Below are 13,545 nucleotides of genomic sequence, written 5' to 3' on the forward strand. Positions count from 1 at the left end.
TTTTATGAAGTGGCTTCAATGGGTTTTTCTTGCATAAAACTGAAGTTTGTAAAGCCCTCACTCTCTCCTTTTCAGCACGAACAGTAGAGGAAACCAGGTGCATGTACAGTGAATTTGGTCAATATGGCTCCTTGCAATAAAGAGTTACGGGTGCAGTCACTTTCAGCACTGTGACACATTCTGGACATGCAGCGTAGCCACAGAAAGCTCAGACACTCGGCGAAAAGCTCATGAAAACCATTCTTATGTTCACCAAACACACACACACACACTAAACACCAAGTGATGGAACCAACACGAGCCAAAAACACCACAACAGTGTAAACATTTAAATATTATACTTTATTAATCCCCTTGGGGAAAGTATTTCTCTGCATTTGACCCATCCTAGAATTAGGATGAGTAGCGCACAGAGAGCAATGGGGAATGGGTGCCTTGCTCAGGGGTACCCCAGCCCTTTCTTGACCTGGTGGGGACTTGAACCAGCGACCCTCCGGTTACAAGCCAAGTTCCCTTTCCACTTCTTCATACCGGAGAATGTAAAAAAATATCTCTCTACGACCAAAAGTCACGGATCCAGCTGCAAAATAAGAGCAAAACAACAATTCACTTTCAACAAATGAGCAAAACAAGCTGTTTTCACCGCAACCAAACCGCTGCTAACGCAGAACTAGACTTCCCAGCATGCTTTGGGGCTTGTTCCTGCTCTGATTGGTCAGAGCTCGTTCTGATTGGAGAAGGGCAAATGTCGGTCAAACTACGTCATATGCATTTGCGTCCTTCTGACGTGTGTTCAGACACCGCAGACGGATTCTATTGGCTTAGAGGATTAAAACGAGCTGTCAATCACCCAGATTGGCCAATCACAGCCGGAGCTCTGGCTCTGAACAGGCTCAGAGAAAAATGCCCCAATATATTGATTTTTTAATCAAGTTTTAATTAGACTATAACAGAATAGAATCATACATCACATGTAAATAACATGTTTTACCCGCCTCGGCATCTCTTCACTTTCACTTCACTTCAGCACAGCTAATGTCCACATGTTGTCACACGACTTCCATGAAGTCTGAAGCTCCTAATGCACATTTGTAAAGGTGATATTTATTTTCTTTGGGCGAGGGAAGAAATCCTTCCATCTGCATTTACTCGGGCACAGTGGCATCTACAGCTGCTGTTGACACCAAGATCATTCACATAGAGCTTGTCATTGCAGACAGGGAAGAAGAGGTTTAAACAATCCCAGTTTAAGTTTGCTACTTTAGATTTTATAATGAGTGTGTATTGTGCTGTGAGTCAAACTCTTCTCCTGCTCACACAAACATGTTGCTGTGGTTGTCGTCTCAGCCTGTGTGTTGTTGTCGTTTTCACATCTCATTCACTCCCATGTTAAAACTCTTTTTATTCTTTTTGGAACATTTACTCTGTCACATGACACGTTGTTTTGGACAGTTAGGAACAGGTGTTTGGAAGGGGGAGGAGCTTGTGCGAGTCAGTCTCTCTCTCAGTTTTAAAGGTTAATTCCTGCACTGATGGTTCATCTAATTTCATCACCGTTGCAAAAGAAAGAGTTATTTTTTAATGTTTGGACACAAGTGATGATCAAACACATCTTCAGTCAGCAGGTGGCGTCCTGGGTCATCACAGGACGCCACAGCTCAGGTGTGTGTGTGTGTGTGTGTGCTGAGGAGATGAGCTTCATTTCTCTTTTCTCAGTAACTCACGCAAACAAAACACAACAACGTTTGTCATCAACAAACGAGGACGTAATGAATGGAAGCAGCGGCTGCGGCGCGGGGACGTCACCAGAGGGCGACAGTGACAAATGGAGCAATCAGAGCCATGACTCGGCAGCGGCAGCGGCAGCAGCAGCAGCAGCGGCAGCGAGGAGAACAGCTGATCGTTATCATTAAATTAGGAACATGACTTTCATCAGGTGCCATCTGATGAACTGTGATGAACCAGAGGAGGCGCCACCACATTTGTCCACAAGAGGCGCCCTGGAGGAGCTGACAGATAGGGATGGAGTAGCTCAGTGGTTGAGACCGGTACCCTGTGTGCAGAAGACTTCATGGTCGCAAGTTCAACTCCACCCCTGGCTGGTTGTAAGTCAATTCCCTTGTAAGTCGCTTTGGATAAAAGTGTCTGCTAAATGACATGTAATGTAATGTAATGTAAAGGAGCTGAAATGTCCAGGTGTTTTAAATGTGACAGATGATGATAATGTGAGTCTGTCCAAACATAAATCAATGCAGAGTCCTGGGAAGACTAGCTGCACAAACCTGTGTGTGTGCGTGTGTGTGTGTGTCACTGCTCCTCTCTCAGTTAATGAAATATTGATTAGTAAATTGTTTTCATGAGTGAACACTTTAAAAGTTCTGCTCAGAGATACTTTATCACTTATCTTTAATTTGATGTTTTTACCTTAAAATACCCCTGAGTGTTTTTCAAGGTGTGTAACATGTACGGCTTCAGGGGCAGTGAACATGGAGGGGGCGGGGTCTTGATGTGGACACCAGAGACAGTTAGTGATTTTCTTCACATTATTGTGTTTATTTCACGTCTCTGTTGTTGTCGTTAAAGTCATGTGGACATGGACAGAAGAGACAGAGTAAAGTCTCATGACAGACATTTATTTACACACACACACACACACACACACCTCATCTACAGACTGTGGATGATGGTTCTGTCACGCAGCTTCTGGACGTAGTCTCTCGCCTCGTCCAGACCCGTCCTCTCCTCTGTCCTCGGGGGCGGACCTTCCACCAGCTTCACAAAGTAGTGACAGTAAACTTTGTCCATGACGCCACACATCCCGCGACCATGGTAACGGAGACGCTTCAGGTACCGACCTTTACCGGAGAACGACTCTGCTGCAGGACAGACGGAGACAGAGAGCAGGGACAGATGGGGACAGATGTGTCAATTACAGAGTTTATGAGACAGACGGATGTGGGCGGAGCTAGAGCTGACACTCACCTACGTACAGGTTGGACTTGAACTCCACGTGGTGATGTTTGACGGCCTTGTCCTGAGCTTCAAGAAGAACCTGAAACAAACGTTTCATTCATTCATTTGTAACAGACACAAAATGGAGGATGAGATTAGTGACAGACATGTATCTGCGACCATGTCACTCAAACAAGACATGAACTCCATCATCACTCCACCAAATATCAGGTCAGGTGCGCGTGTGTGTGCGTGTGTGCGTGTGCGTGTGCGTGTGCGTGTGTGTGTGTGTGTGACAAACCTCCTTCATGATCTTTGCTCCTTTCTTGTCGTTGAACTCCAGCTGAGCGACGGCCTGGTCGATGCTCAGCCCTCGAATCTGTGCACAAAGGAGAGAAGAGTGAAGCGGGAGCTGATGATGATGATGATGCTGATGATGATGCTGATGATGATGCTGATGATGATGCTGATGATGATGCTGATGGCAGCTGTAAACAAAGTCCAGGGCTTACCATCTTTGCCAGATACCACATCTTGTCTTTGCTGTATTTAATCTGCCTCCGGCTCAGATGAATCTCCTGGTGAACACACACACACACACACACAAACATACTTTAATAGAGATATATATATATATATATATATATATATATATATATATATATATATATATATATATATATATATATATATATATATATATATATATAAATATATAAAGACATATTTCTAAAGGAGACATAACGTGGGACAATATCGCTTGTATCGATGTACTTCTTTTAGCGTTGAAATGACAACACATGAGCCACACACACACATACACACGCCAGAGTTATTATTGTCATTGTTTTATTTCAGTGACCTCTGACCTTTGGCATGTGGCTTAAACTTAAAGGGGACATATTATACCCTATTTCCCCCATTAAACTAGTTCCCTGGTGTCCTAATGAACATGTCAGTGACATGCTTTGGTCAAAATACCATAAGGATGAAGCATCATAGCAGTTCAATAACCCTGCTAAACCCGCCCCTTTCAGAACGCTCGGTTTTCGTGCATGGTCCCTTTATATGCAAATGAGACACAGGCAAACACACACCCACTTCTTCCAGGGCGTTTCTGATTTGTCCTCGTTACAGCGCTTTACAGCTCTGTTAGTCTCCCCCTCCCTCCACTAGTTCTCTGACAATATCAACATGGCAGCGTGCGCAGAAAACAGCCAGAGTGCCGTCAAAGGAAGAGACGTTCTACATAAGGATCGAGCCGAACACTGACGAACTGTTAATCAGTTAAATACACTTAGGGACAGCACCGCTGATCGTCACCGCCAGTTTAGGCAGCTCGCCGCTCGCCGCTGGCGATCAGCTGTGCTGTCCCTATGTATCCATGTGTCGGAGGTCTGTTCCTGTGACGGCACTCACACATACAGCGCCAGTTTAGTGGCGAGCGGCATAAACGGCCGCTGTATGTGATCAGACTGAGTCTGTGCTCCGGTCATGGAGAACGTACTGAACAAATACGTTTAATTAGGACGTGTCAGAATGGTCATTTATGAGCTCTATTTGACCTTTTCTTAAAAATGTGTGTGTTTGTACGGTCGCTGACTAAATACTGCGACCGCTGGCCGCAGTCTGATGTGAAGTGGTGCGAACACACAAACACACGTTTGCTGACTTTATCAAGCACATTAGCTTCATATATAAAATCCTCTGAGGCTGGAAGTTTGTGTAAAACACTGTGCTCCACTGTGCAGCCACCAACAGCACACTTGTCTCTCCGCGTTGACATAATACCGCTCTTCTTCCTCCCTCGCCTGCACTCTCGCAGGGTGGAGCTAAGGTGGAGCTCTCGAAGTAAACTTACTGTGGGCGGTAACATTCGCGGTGAAATGCGCATGCTGCCGTCATAAGCGCAGGGAATTCAACATCGAGTGTTTTATCGCCTATACTTACACTAAGGGGAACAACGTAAACATGACGGAGTATTCTTTTTCCACACTTTGGTGACTGGTAGGGCCTCCAGAGTCCCAAATATAAGTATTAAAATGGTTAAAAAGTTGATTTTGCATAATATGTCCCCTTTAAGTTTTAAAGGATTTGCCTCTGGAAAACCTTTGACCTAAAATGCTATAATGCTTTGGGGGAAACGCCGAGTACGTCCCAGAATATCCAGATACATTTGTGGAGTATTGGCGTTCAGCTCACAGATACAGAGACATGACTCAGTCTTGATCACTCAGCCCTAACACACGCAGCAGAGACTCACGGCTGGTCTTCGAGCTTCATCTGGTTTCTGAGGAGGAAACACCTTCAGGTTCCTCCTCTCCCAGGTCTTTGACTCCAGCAAGGCACTGGTGTGGAGACACGACAGCTGCTGAGGACAGCGACCAATCAGAGCCTGCAACCTGGAGACACAGTGGACAGACACAGACATCACTAACCTGTCAGAGTTCAGCTTCTCAGTACCGTAATATACCTAAAAAAAAATCCAAGTAGACAACGAGAGTTTTCGTGGTAATGGGAGAATTGGACGGTGGACGTCTCAGGAGACTCATGACAGCGACCATGAAGAGCAGGAGCCTTACTACTACATACCCGGGTATGTAGTAGTAAAAGCCAGATATTTTCTGTGGTATTGTGGACATCGTCGTCCTTGGAGTTCAAGGACGACGATGTGTCCCTGCTCCGAGACACCAGAAACATGCAGGACCACGACTGAGCAGCCAAAAACGCCTGCACATGCACTCCAGACACAGACAGAAGGTTCAAAACTAAAACTCCAGGAGTGACTTTTATTTTTTTTAAACAGTGATTTTTTTTGTACAGATGTAAAATAGTTCAAAGTTCAAATTGTAAAATGTGAAACTGTTTGTTTGTCATTTTAGAGTTCCCATTTTATTAGAAACTTGGAAAAACACAGTAACAGCCTGGTTATAATTATGGCCATAAGAGAGATGACAAAAGCGTGGCTGTGTGATGTAATGACACTATGGTGGGAGGAGCGCCCCCTGCTGCTGAGAACCAGCCTGACAAAACCACTCACTTTCCAGCAGAGACAATGAAAAACAGGTTTTTGTCACTTCTACACGTCCATGTTCATGTATCCTCTGTTAAACCACTCACTCTCCCACACCAAAGTCCATGGAGAACATCACTGCTGGTCCTCTGCTGCCTCGTGTGGTCACTTTGTGTCACTCGGGTAAGTCTAAATGAAATATTTCAAATGCCAAATAAGACATTTAAACTCAGTGATGGAGGCAGCAGTGGATCAACAACTCCTGTGAACTCCCGTGTGCTGTCATGTTCAAATCCCCGATTTTCTCTATGGACTTTGGTGTGAGAGAGTGAGTGCTTTGGTGTGACACACACTCACGGTTTCCATGTGTAAACAACATGATAGCATCTCAGTGGCTAACATTGGCACAGCTCATTCGTCCTTCCTGCAGTACGACACGTTAGCCGTAGCTGTGATGCTAACTTACCTGCAGTGAAACGACGCAGACATGTTCCGAATAAAAGCGACACCTGCGAAAAAAACCACGAACTCGTCAACGACAAAGATTAACGTTATAAAAACACACAGATGAGAAATGACCGGAGCTGAACGTCTCTCACCGCGAACTGTCATTGCTGCTGTCGCCATGTTGCGTGTTTACGACTCAGTATGTCGCTTTACGTTCGTGGTTTCCCTTCTTCTTCTCTGGTGAGTTCACATGACGGTTGGCGCGTTTCCGCCACCTACTGGGCTGCAGAGGATCTGACGATGAAGGTGAACGCTCACATTTATGTAGACAGCGTTAATTATGACGTGAATGATCACAAACCAATTAAACACGGTACAAATCCGCAGTTACGGATTTGACATTAATGTAATTTAGAAAAAGGCGACCTCGCCGTGGTTTGACCCAATGAAGATTCCGTAGCCGGCACCGGAAAGGATTTACGACAGCAGCACAGGTCGACTTTACGGCAGTTGATGTCGCCGCTTCGACATGTGAGAAGTTTTGAGTTTGGATGTTCAGACTTCACCAAAGACACACGAGTCAACGAAAACACTCACAGCGCCATGTTTGAACGATCTCTTCCCGCCTCTCCCAACTGGTACTGCTCGCGCTGCAGTGACGTCAGCAGCAGCGGTTTAATGGGATTCGGAGCCAAAAACAACATTTATCTGATTGATGTGTCCGCGTGCAGCTGCAGGGTGGTGGGTGAGTAAACAACCACATGTAGAACCCTTGTTTTAACCGGGGCTCGAACCCGGGTCCTCTTACTGTTAAGTCAAGAGCGCGAACCACTTCACCAACCGTGTGGCCTGTCGTGTGATTTGAGTCCAAACCACTCATCAGGTGTACCTTTGAAAACGGGAGGCCACGCCCCTCTTGGTTCATATTTACGGGATTAATGTTGTCCTGTTTCTTCCATGTAGAAACATGACATTATTATTATTATTATTGTTATTATTGTTGTTGCATACAGTCGTATCTTGTTTAACAGCTGAACGTATCGTGATTTAACGACACTGATGTCATCACACCTGTGCGTTTGTCCAGGTGAGCTGGTCGGACACGGGGACGTGGTGTCGGGTTTCTCCTTCTGTCATCATGAGGGACAGGGTCACCTCTGTGTTAGCTCCGCCCACGATGGGACCATTTGCTTCTGGGACACCAACACCAGGACTCCTCTGAGGGAACTCGCATCTCATCAGGTCAGTGTACATGTCTCAGGACCACATGTCTTCAGTGGTGGACAGTGGGATCCTAACATTACAAAAACCACAACAAATTCAAGTGTTTGGTCTCGTAACAATCTCTTGGAGCGTTTTTGTCTCGTCACAGTCTCTCGGAGCGTTTTTGTCTCGTCACAGTCTCTCGGAGCCTTTTTTGTCTCATCACAGTCCCTCTGAGCGTTTTGTCTCGCCACAGTCCCTCGGAGCGTTTGTCTTGTAACAATCTCCTGGAGTGTTTTTGTCTCGTCACAGTCCCTCTGAGCGTTTTTGTCTCGTCACAGTCTCTCGGAGCCTTTTTTGTCTCATCACAGTCCCTCTGAGCGTTTTGTCTCGCCACAGTCCCTCGGAGCGTTTGTCTTGTAACAATCTCCTGGAGTGTTTTTGTCTCGTCACAGTCCCTCTGAGCGTTTTGTCTCGCCACAGTCCCTTGTAGCGTTTGTCTTGTAACAATCTCCTGGAGCGTTTTTGTCTCGTCACAGTCCCTCGGACCGTTTTGTCTCATCACAGTCCCTCGGAGCGTTTGTCTTGTAACAATCTCCTGGAGTGTTTTTGTCTCGTCACAGTCCCTCTGAGCGTTTTGTCTCGCCACAGTCCCTCGTAGCGTTTGTCTTGTAACAATCTCCTGGAGCGTTTTTGTCTCGTCACAGTCCCTCGGACCGTTTTGTCTCGTCACAGTCCCTCGGAGCGTTTTGTCTCGTCACAGTCCCTTGGAGCGTTTTGTCTCGTAACAATCTCTTGGAGCGTTTTTGTCTCGTCACAGTGTCTCGGAGCCTTTTTTGTCTCGTAACAATCTCTTGGAGCATTTTTGTCTCGTAACAATCTCTTGGAGCGTTTTTTGTCTCGTAACAATCTCTTGGAGCGTTTTTTGTCTCGTCAGTCCCTCGGAGTGTTTTGTCTCGTAACAATCTCTCGGAGATTTTTTGTCTCGTAACAATCTCTTGGAGCATTTTTGTCTCGTCACAGTCTCTCTGAGCCTTTTTTGTCTCGTCACAGTCCCTCTGAGCGTTTTGTCTCGCCACAGTCCCTTGGAGCGTTTGTCTTGTAACAATCTCCTGGAGTGTTTTTGTCTCGTCACAGTCCCTCTGAGCGTTTGTCTTGTGACAATCTCCTGGAGCGTTTTTGTCTCGTCACAGTCCCTCGGAGCGTTTGTCTTGTAACAATCTCCTGGAGCGTTTTTGTCTCGTCACAGTCCCTCGGACCGTTTTGTCTCGTCACAGTTCCTCGGAGCGTTTTGTCTCGTCACAGTCCCTCGGAGCGTTTTGTCTCGTAACAATCTCTTGGAGCGTTTTTGTCTCGTCACAGTCCCTCGGAGTGTTTTGTCTCGTCACAGTCCCTCGGAGCGTGTTGTCTCGTAACAATCTCTTGGAGCGTTTTTGTCTCGTCACAGTGTCTCTGAGCCTTTTTGTCTCGTCACAGTGTCTCGGAGCCTTTTTTGTCTCGTCACAGTGTCTCGGAGCCTTTTTTGTCTCGTAACAATCTCTTGGAGCATTTTTGTCTCGTAACAATCTCTTGGAGCATTTTTGTCTCGTCACAGTCTCTCGGAGCATTTTTGTCTCGTCACAGTCTCCTGTAGCATTTTTGTCTCGTCACAGTCTCCCGGAGCATTTTTGTCTCGTCACAGTCCCTCGGACCGTTTTGTCTCGTCACAGTCCCTCGGAGCGTTTGTCTTGTAACAATCTCCTGGAGTGTTTTTGTCTCGTCACAGTCCCTCTGAGCGTTTTGTCTCGCCACAGTCCCTCGTAGCGTTTGTCTTGTAACAATCTCCTGGAGCGTTTTTGTCTCGTCACAGTCCCTCGGACCGTTTTGTCTCGTCACAGTCCCTCGGAGCGTTTTGTCTTGTCACAGTGGCTAGGAATGAAACGTTGTGAGTGACAGTGACGAGACAAAGCCACTCAGTGTGTGTGTCTGTTGTATGGTGTGTGTATCCGCTCTCAGAGTCCCGTGTCAGCAGTGCACTGGTCTCCTGTGGATAAAAACCTGGTGGTGTCGGGAGATGAAAAGGGCGTGGTTGTGTGTCACTGGTATCACACTGGAGACACTGGCAGCTTCTTCCCTGAGCCGCGCACCATCTTCTGCCTCAGCTGTTCCCCTCACACCTGGAGCTGTGTGGCTGTCGGGTAAGAACACAGGTTTTCATTGCGAGCCAAAGCAAAGACAAGCCGACCGTCTTTAATTGTCACATTTCTATGTATTTGTGTCTCGGTGAGGTGCTGACACATTTGAGATAAAACATGCGTGTGCATCAAACACCACAATGTAAACTATTAATAACCACACACAGATTAAGTGTAAGTATCTGGAACTTACAGAACTTAAACATGACACAGTCCTTTGTTCAGAGGCTAAAATCAGTTTCAAATATCTCTTCAAACATTTCAGCTACAAGGACGGAATGATCGTACTGATCGACGTGAGTAAGAAAGGTGAGGTCACGCACCGTCTCCGTGGACACGACGACGAGATCCACTCGCTGGCGTGGGCGCCTCTGCCCGGTGAGAGCGCCCTCTGCTGCCGACCTGAGGACAGTGAAGGTGATGTCAGTTTGGCGCCGTCGCAGATTTGAACAAAAAATTACGACGCTAACGCGTTTTTCTCACCGCAGTCACAAATGGCGTCTTGTCAGAGGAGGACGGATGTTTGTTAGCTTCTGGCAGCAAAGACCAGACGGTCAGGATCTGGAGCGCAGCCAAGGGCAAAGGTCAGCAGCCATGTTTGTTTGATCACGTATCATTGTTCAGGTCACAACAGTTCACTGATCAGTTTCCCATCATCGTCAGGAGTGATGACGCTGAAACTGCCATACCTGAAGAGACGAGGCTCCGCCCTCGACCCCGGGGTCAAAGAGCGACTGTGGCTGAGTGTCCTGTGGCCCAGGGGACGCTCCAATCAGCTGGTGTCCAGTTGCTTCAGGTGTGTCTCCATGCATCTTCACTTCAGAGACTTGATTGATTGATTGATTAATTGATGGGTGGATGTGTGTGTCGTCAGTGGCGAGCTGGTTGTGTGGGACCTGACCCGGTCGGGGAAGCAGCGGTGGACCTTGTTGGGGACGTCGTCAGACGGTCAGAACCACAGCAGGATCGTCTTCAACATGAGCTCAGTTCTGCTTCAGGACGACAGAGAGCTGCTCATCAGCACGTCCATGGACCGCGAGGTGTGTCAGAACCAGAACCAGTGACTCTTTGTGTGTCAAAACCACCAGAATCATTAACCCTGACTGGGTCAGAACTTGCTAACATGACCTTGTACCAGGCTAACGTGCAGGCTAACCAGTCCTGATCCAGTCCTAACAGAACCTGTCTCTGCAGATAAAGTGCTGGGACCTGTCGTCTCTCGACTGCTGTTGGACTCTGCCCACGCTCGGCGGCTTCGTTTACAAGCTTGCCTTCTCTCCTGTGGGGGCGGGATGTCTGGCACTCGGTGTCGGCGACAACATGATCCGGGTCTGGAACACGCTGACCACCCAGAACCAGTACGACACCAGGTCATTCTGGCAGGGCATCAAGTCCAAGGTCACAGCGGTAAGAGAGGGTGGTGATGCTCAAAAGCTGCTGGTCCTCGCTCTGATCATGTGACAAAGACAAAATGAATTTCCCTGTCACAAGTTGAAATGAAGTCACAGAAAAGTGAGAGAATTAGTGGGCGGGGCACAGTGTGGGCAAGGAAGTTGGAAACTTGTGTCTTGCTTTTATGGGAAATGTCATCGCAGCATTAGCCCCAGAAGAGCTTAGCATTATGTCCAGTAGATGAGATAGCTTAGCATTAGCGCCAAGAGAGTAGTTAGTTTAGCATTAACTTCAGGAGAGTAGTCAGCTTACCATTATGTTCAGTAGATTAGATAGCTTAGCATTAGCTCCAAATGAGTCGTTAGCTTAGCATTAGCTTAAGGAGAGTAGTCAGCTTAGCAATATGTTCAATTGATTAGATAGCTTAGCATTAGCTCCAAGAGAGTAGTTAGTTTAGCACTAGGTCCAAATGACTAGTTAGCTTAGCATTAAGAGAGCAGTTGGCTTAGCATTAACTTAGTGAGAGTAGTTGTCTTAGCATTAGCTTCAGGAAAGTAGTTGGCTTAGCATTAGCTTCAGGAGAGTAGTTGTCTTAGCATTAGCTTCAGGAGAGTAGTTGGCTTAGCATTAGCTTCAGGGGACTAGTTAGCTTAAGCATTAGCAAAAAAAAGTGAACTTGAATTGCGAACTTTGTTGCCTGCAGTTAGCGTGGCATCCGAAGAAAGAAGGATCTCTGGCGTTTGGAACAGATGACGGTAAAGTTGGAATCTACAACGTTTTCTCAAACAAGTAAGATTGAATCTTTTTTCTGTCTTTGTGTGTCGTCGGGGTTACCGTGTCTTTTTGAGAAAAGTACGTGAATCTCAGAGTTTCTTCTTCTTCAGGCCGCCACAGGTTTCCAGCTCGTATCACAGGAGGACCGTGTACACGTTAGTGTGGGGACCGCCCGTCCCCCCGATGACGTCCGGTGAGTCCCAACACACTGTCCACTTGCCATGACTCAGCAGAATCTGCAGAGAAAAACATGTTTCAAAGGTGTGTGTGTGTGTGTGTGTGTGTGTGTGTGTGTGTGTGTGCGTGTGTGTGCGTGTGCAGTGGCAGGAAAGGCGTGTCACTCTCTGTACAGCTGTGGCGGTGAAGGAGTCATCCTGCAACACGACCCGGCGAGGCTGAGCGGAGACGCGTCAGACGTGGACTCACTCATCAGAGACAGCAACAACATCAGGGTGAGGATGAGGAAGATGAAGAGGGTGGAGCCAAACAGTGTCAGCTGATCATTTATACTGTGTGTGTGTGTGTGTGTGTGTGTGGGTGTGTGGGTGTGCGTGCAGCACAAACTCTCTCCACACACTGACCTCAGCTGGAAGCCTGATGGGACAGTGGTTGCCATTGGCAACGAGGACGGGTGAGTGGTCTGGCGTCGTCCTCTAACCCCAGGTGAACTTGTGAGTCATGTGACCCGGGTCAGAATCATGAAACAGTGTTGTTGCTCAGGTGCGTGGATGTGTACGTGGCTCCGCCTCTGAAGCTGCTCTGCAGCGTGCAGCAGCATCACAAGATCATCAACACGTTGCGCTGGCACCACGACCTCCTCGCCTCTGGCTCCAGCAACGCCGTCGTCTACGTCCACGACCTGCGTGCCGTCATAGGTGAGAGAGGGGTGACTCCGCCCACGTCACATGACTGCAGCTGCTGTGTGGTCCCTGATCTTTTTGTCATTTTGGTTCAGAGAATCCTCCGGACAGTCCGCCGGTGCTGACGGAGCCGTACCGCAGGCTCTGTGGTCACACGGCCAAAATCACCGGCATGGCGTGGAGTCCTCACCACGACGCCCGACTGGTCACCGTGTCGTACGACGGCACCGCACAGGTGTGGCTGAAGTCTGTGAAGCACTCACTCTCCCACACACGCACACACACACACACACACACACACACACCAAACCTCAGAGAGAAAATCTGTGATTTTAGCTGCTGCTCCTCTGCTGCCTCGTGTGGTCACTCCTGTGAAATGTTTCAAATGCCAAATTTGACAAAATAAGTCATTTAAACTTAGTGATGGAGGCAGCAGTGGATCAACACCTCCTGTGAACTTGTGTGTGTGTGGGAGAGTGTGTAGGAGAGTGAGTGAGTGTGTGTGGGAGTGAGTGTGTGTGTGTGTGGATGAGTGTGGGAGAGTGAGTGTGTGTGTGTGGGGAGAGAGTGTGTGTGTGGTGTGTGTGTGGGAGAGTGAGTGTGTGTGTGTGTGTGTGTGTGTGGGAGAGTGAGTGTGTGTGTGGGGAGAGTGAGTGTGTGTGGGGAGAGTGAGTGTGTGTGGGGAGAGTGAGTGAGTGTGTGTGGGGAGAGTGAGTGTGTGTGTGTGGGG

The 13,545-nt window shown here is 47.7% G+C and overlaps 2 protein-coding genes across 4 annotated transcripts in view; one reads left to right on the plus strand and one right to left on the minus strand.

Moving 5' to 3' along the window:
* Positions 1-323: 323 nt before the first annotated feature.
* Positions 324-6,743, minus strand: mrpl22 (mitochondrial ribosomal protein L22). 2 transcript variants are annotated; one of them, XM_058627482.1, is made up of 8 exons: positions 6,565-6,743; positions 6,432-6,474; positions 5,216-5,354; positions 3,465-3,530; positions 3,254-3,331; positions 2,983-3,052; positions 2,663-2,873; positions 324-580 (listed from the first exon to the last, which is right to left on the minus strand). In XM_058627482.1, exons 1-7 carry the CDS (start codon positions 6,590-6,592, stop codon positions 2,668-2,670), a joined length of 630 nt encoding a protein of 209 aa, XP_058483465.1. In that variant the 5' UTR covers positions 6,593-6,743; the 3' UTR covers positions 324-580; positions 2,663-2,667. The 2 variants fall into 2 exon arrangements, with proteins under 2 accessions (XP_058483465.1, XP_058483464.1); XM_058627481.1 differs by having other exon boundaries at positions 2,663-2,876.
* Positions 6,744-6,794: 51 nt separating this feature from the next.
* Positions 6,795-13,545, plus strand: part of gemin5 (gem (nuclear organelle) associated protein 5) — an 11,104-nt gene continuing 4,353 nt past the window's right edge. For both annotated transcript variants that reach the window (XM_058627478.1, XM_058627479.1), the window contains exons 1-14: positions 6,795-7,157; positions 7,500-7,654; positions 9,611-9,792; positions 10,055-10,206; positions 10,278-10,373; positions 10,453-10,585; positions 10,664-10,829; positions 10,984-11,196; positions 11,885-11,970; positions 12,066-12,148; positions 12,277-12,407; positions 12,513-12,586; positions 12,676-12,830; positions 12,911-13,050. In XM_058627478.1, coding sequence (XP_058483461.1) covers positions 6,926-7,157; positions 7,500-7,654; positions 9,611-9,792; positions 10,055-10,206; positions 10,278-10,373; positions 10,453-10,585; positions 10,664-10,829; positions 10,984-11,196; positions 11,885-11,970; positions 12,066-12,148; positions 12,277-12,407; positions 12,513-12,586; positions 12,676-12,830; positions 12,911-13,050 — 1,998 coding nt within the window. In that variant the 5' untranslated portion in view covers positions 6,795-6,925. The remainder of the gene's footprint in view (positions 7,158-7,499; positions 7,655-9,610; positions 9,793-10,054; positions 10,207-10,277; positions 10,374-10,452; positions 10,586-10,663; positions 10,830-10,983; positions 11,197-11,884; positions 11,971-12,065; positions 12,149-12,276; positions 12,408-12,512; positions 12,587-12,675; positions 12,831-12,910; positions 13,051-13,545) is intronic.

This window comes from Solea solea, chromosome 4 (assembly GCF_958295425.1).
Source record: "Solea solea chromosome 4, fSolSol10.1, whole genome shotgun sequence".
Classification (NCBI taxonomy): domain Eukaryota; kingdom Metazoa; phylum Chordata; class Actinopteri; order Pleuronectiformes; family Soleidae; genus Solea; species Solea solea.

Excerpts from the sequence above, each read along its gene's own strand:
- mrpl22 (XM_058627481.1), bottom strand. The coding sequence starts at position 6,592 with ATGGCGACAGCAGCAATGACAGTTCGCG. Across the intron at positions 6,475-6,564 it reads AGCAGCAATGACAGTTCGCG|GTGTCGCTTTTATTCGGAAC; the intron begins GTGAGAGACGTT and ends TTTTTTTCGCAG. Across the intron at positions 5,355-6,431 it reads TCTGCGTCGTTTCACTGCAG|GTTGCAGGCTCTGATTGGTC; the intron begins GTAAGTTAGCAT and ends CTGTGTCTCCAG.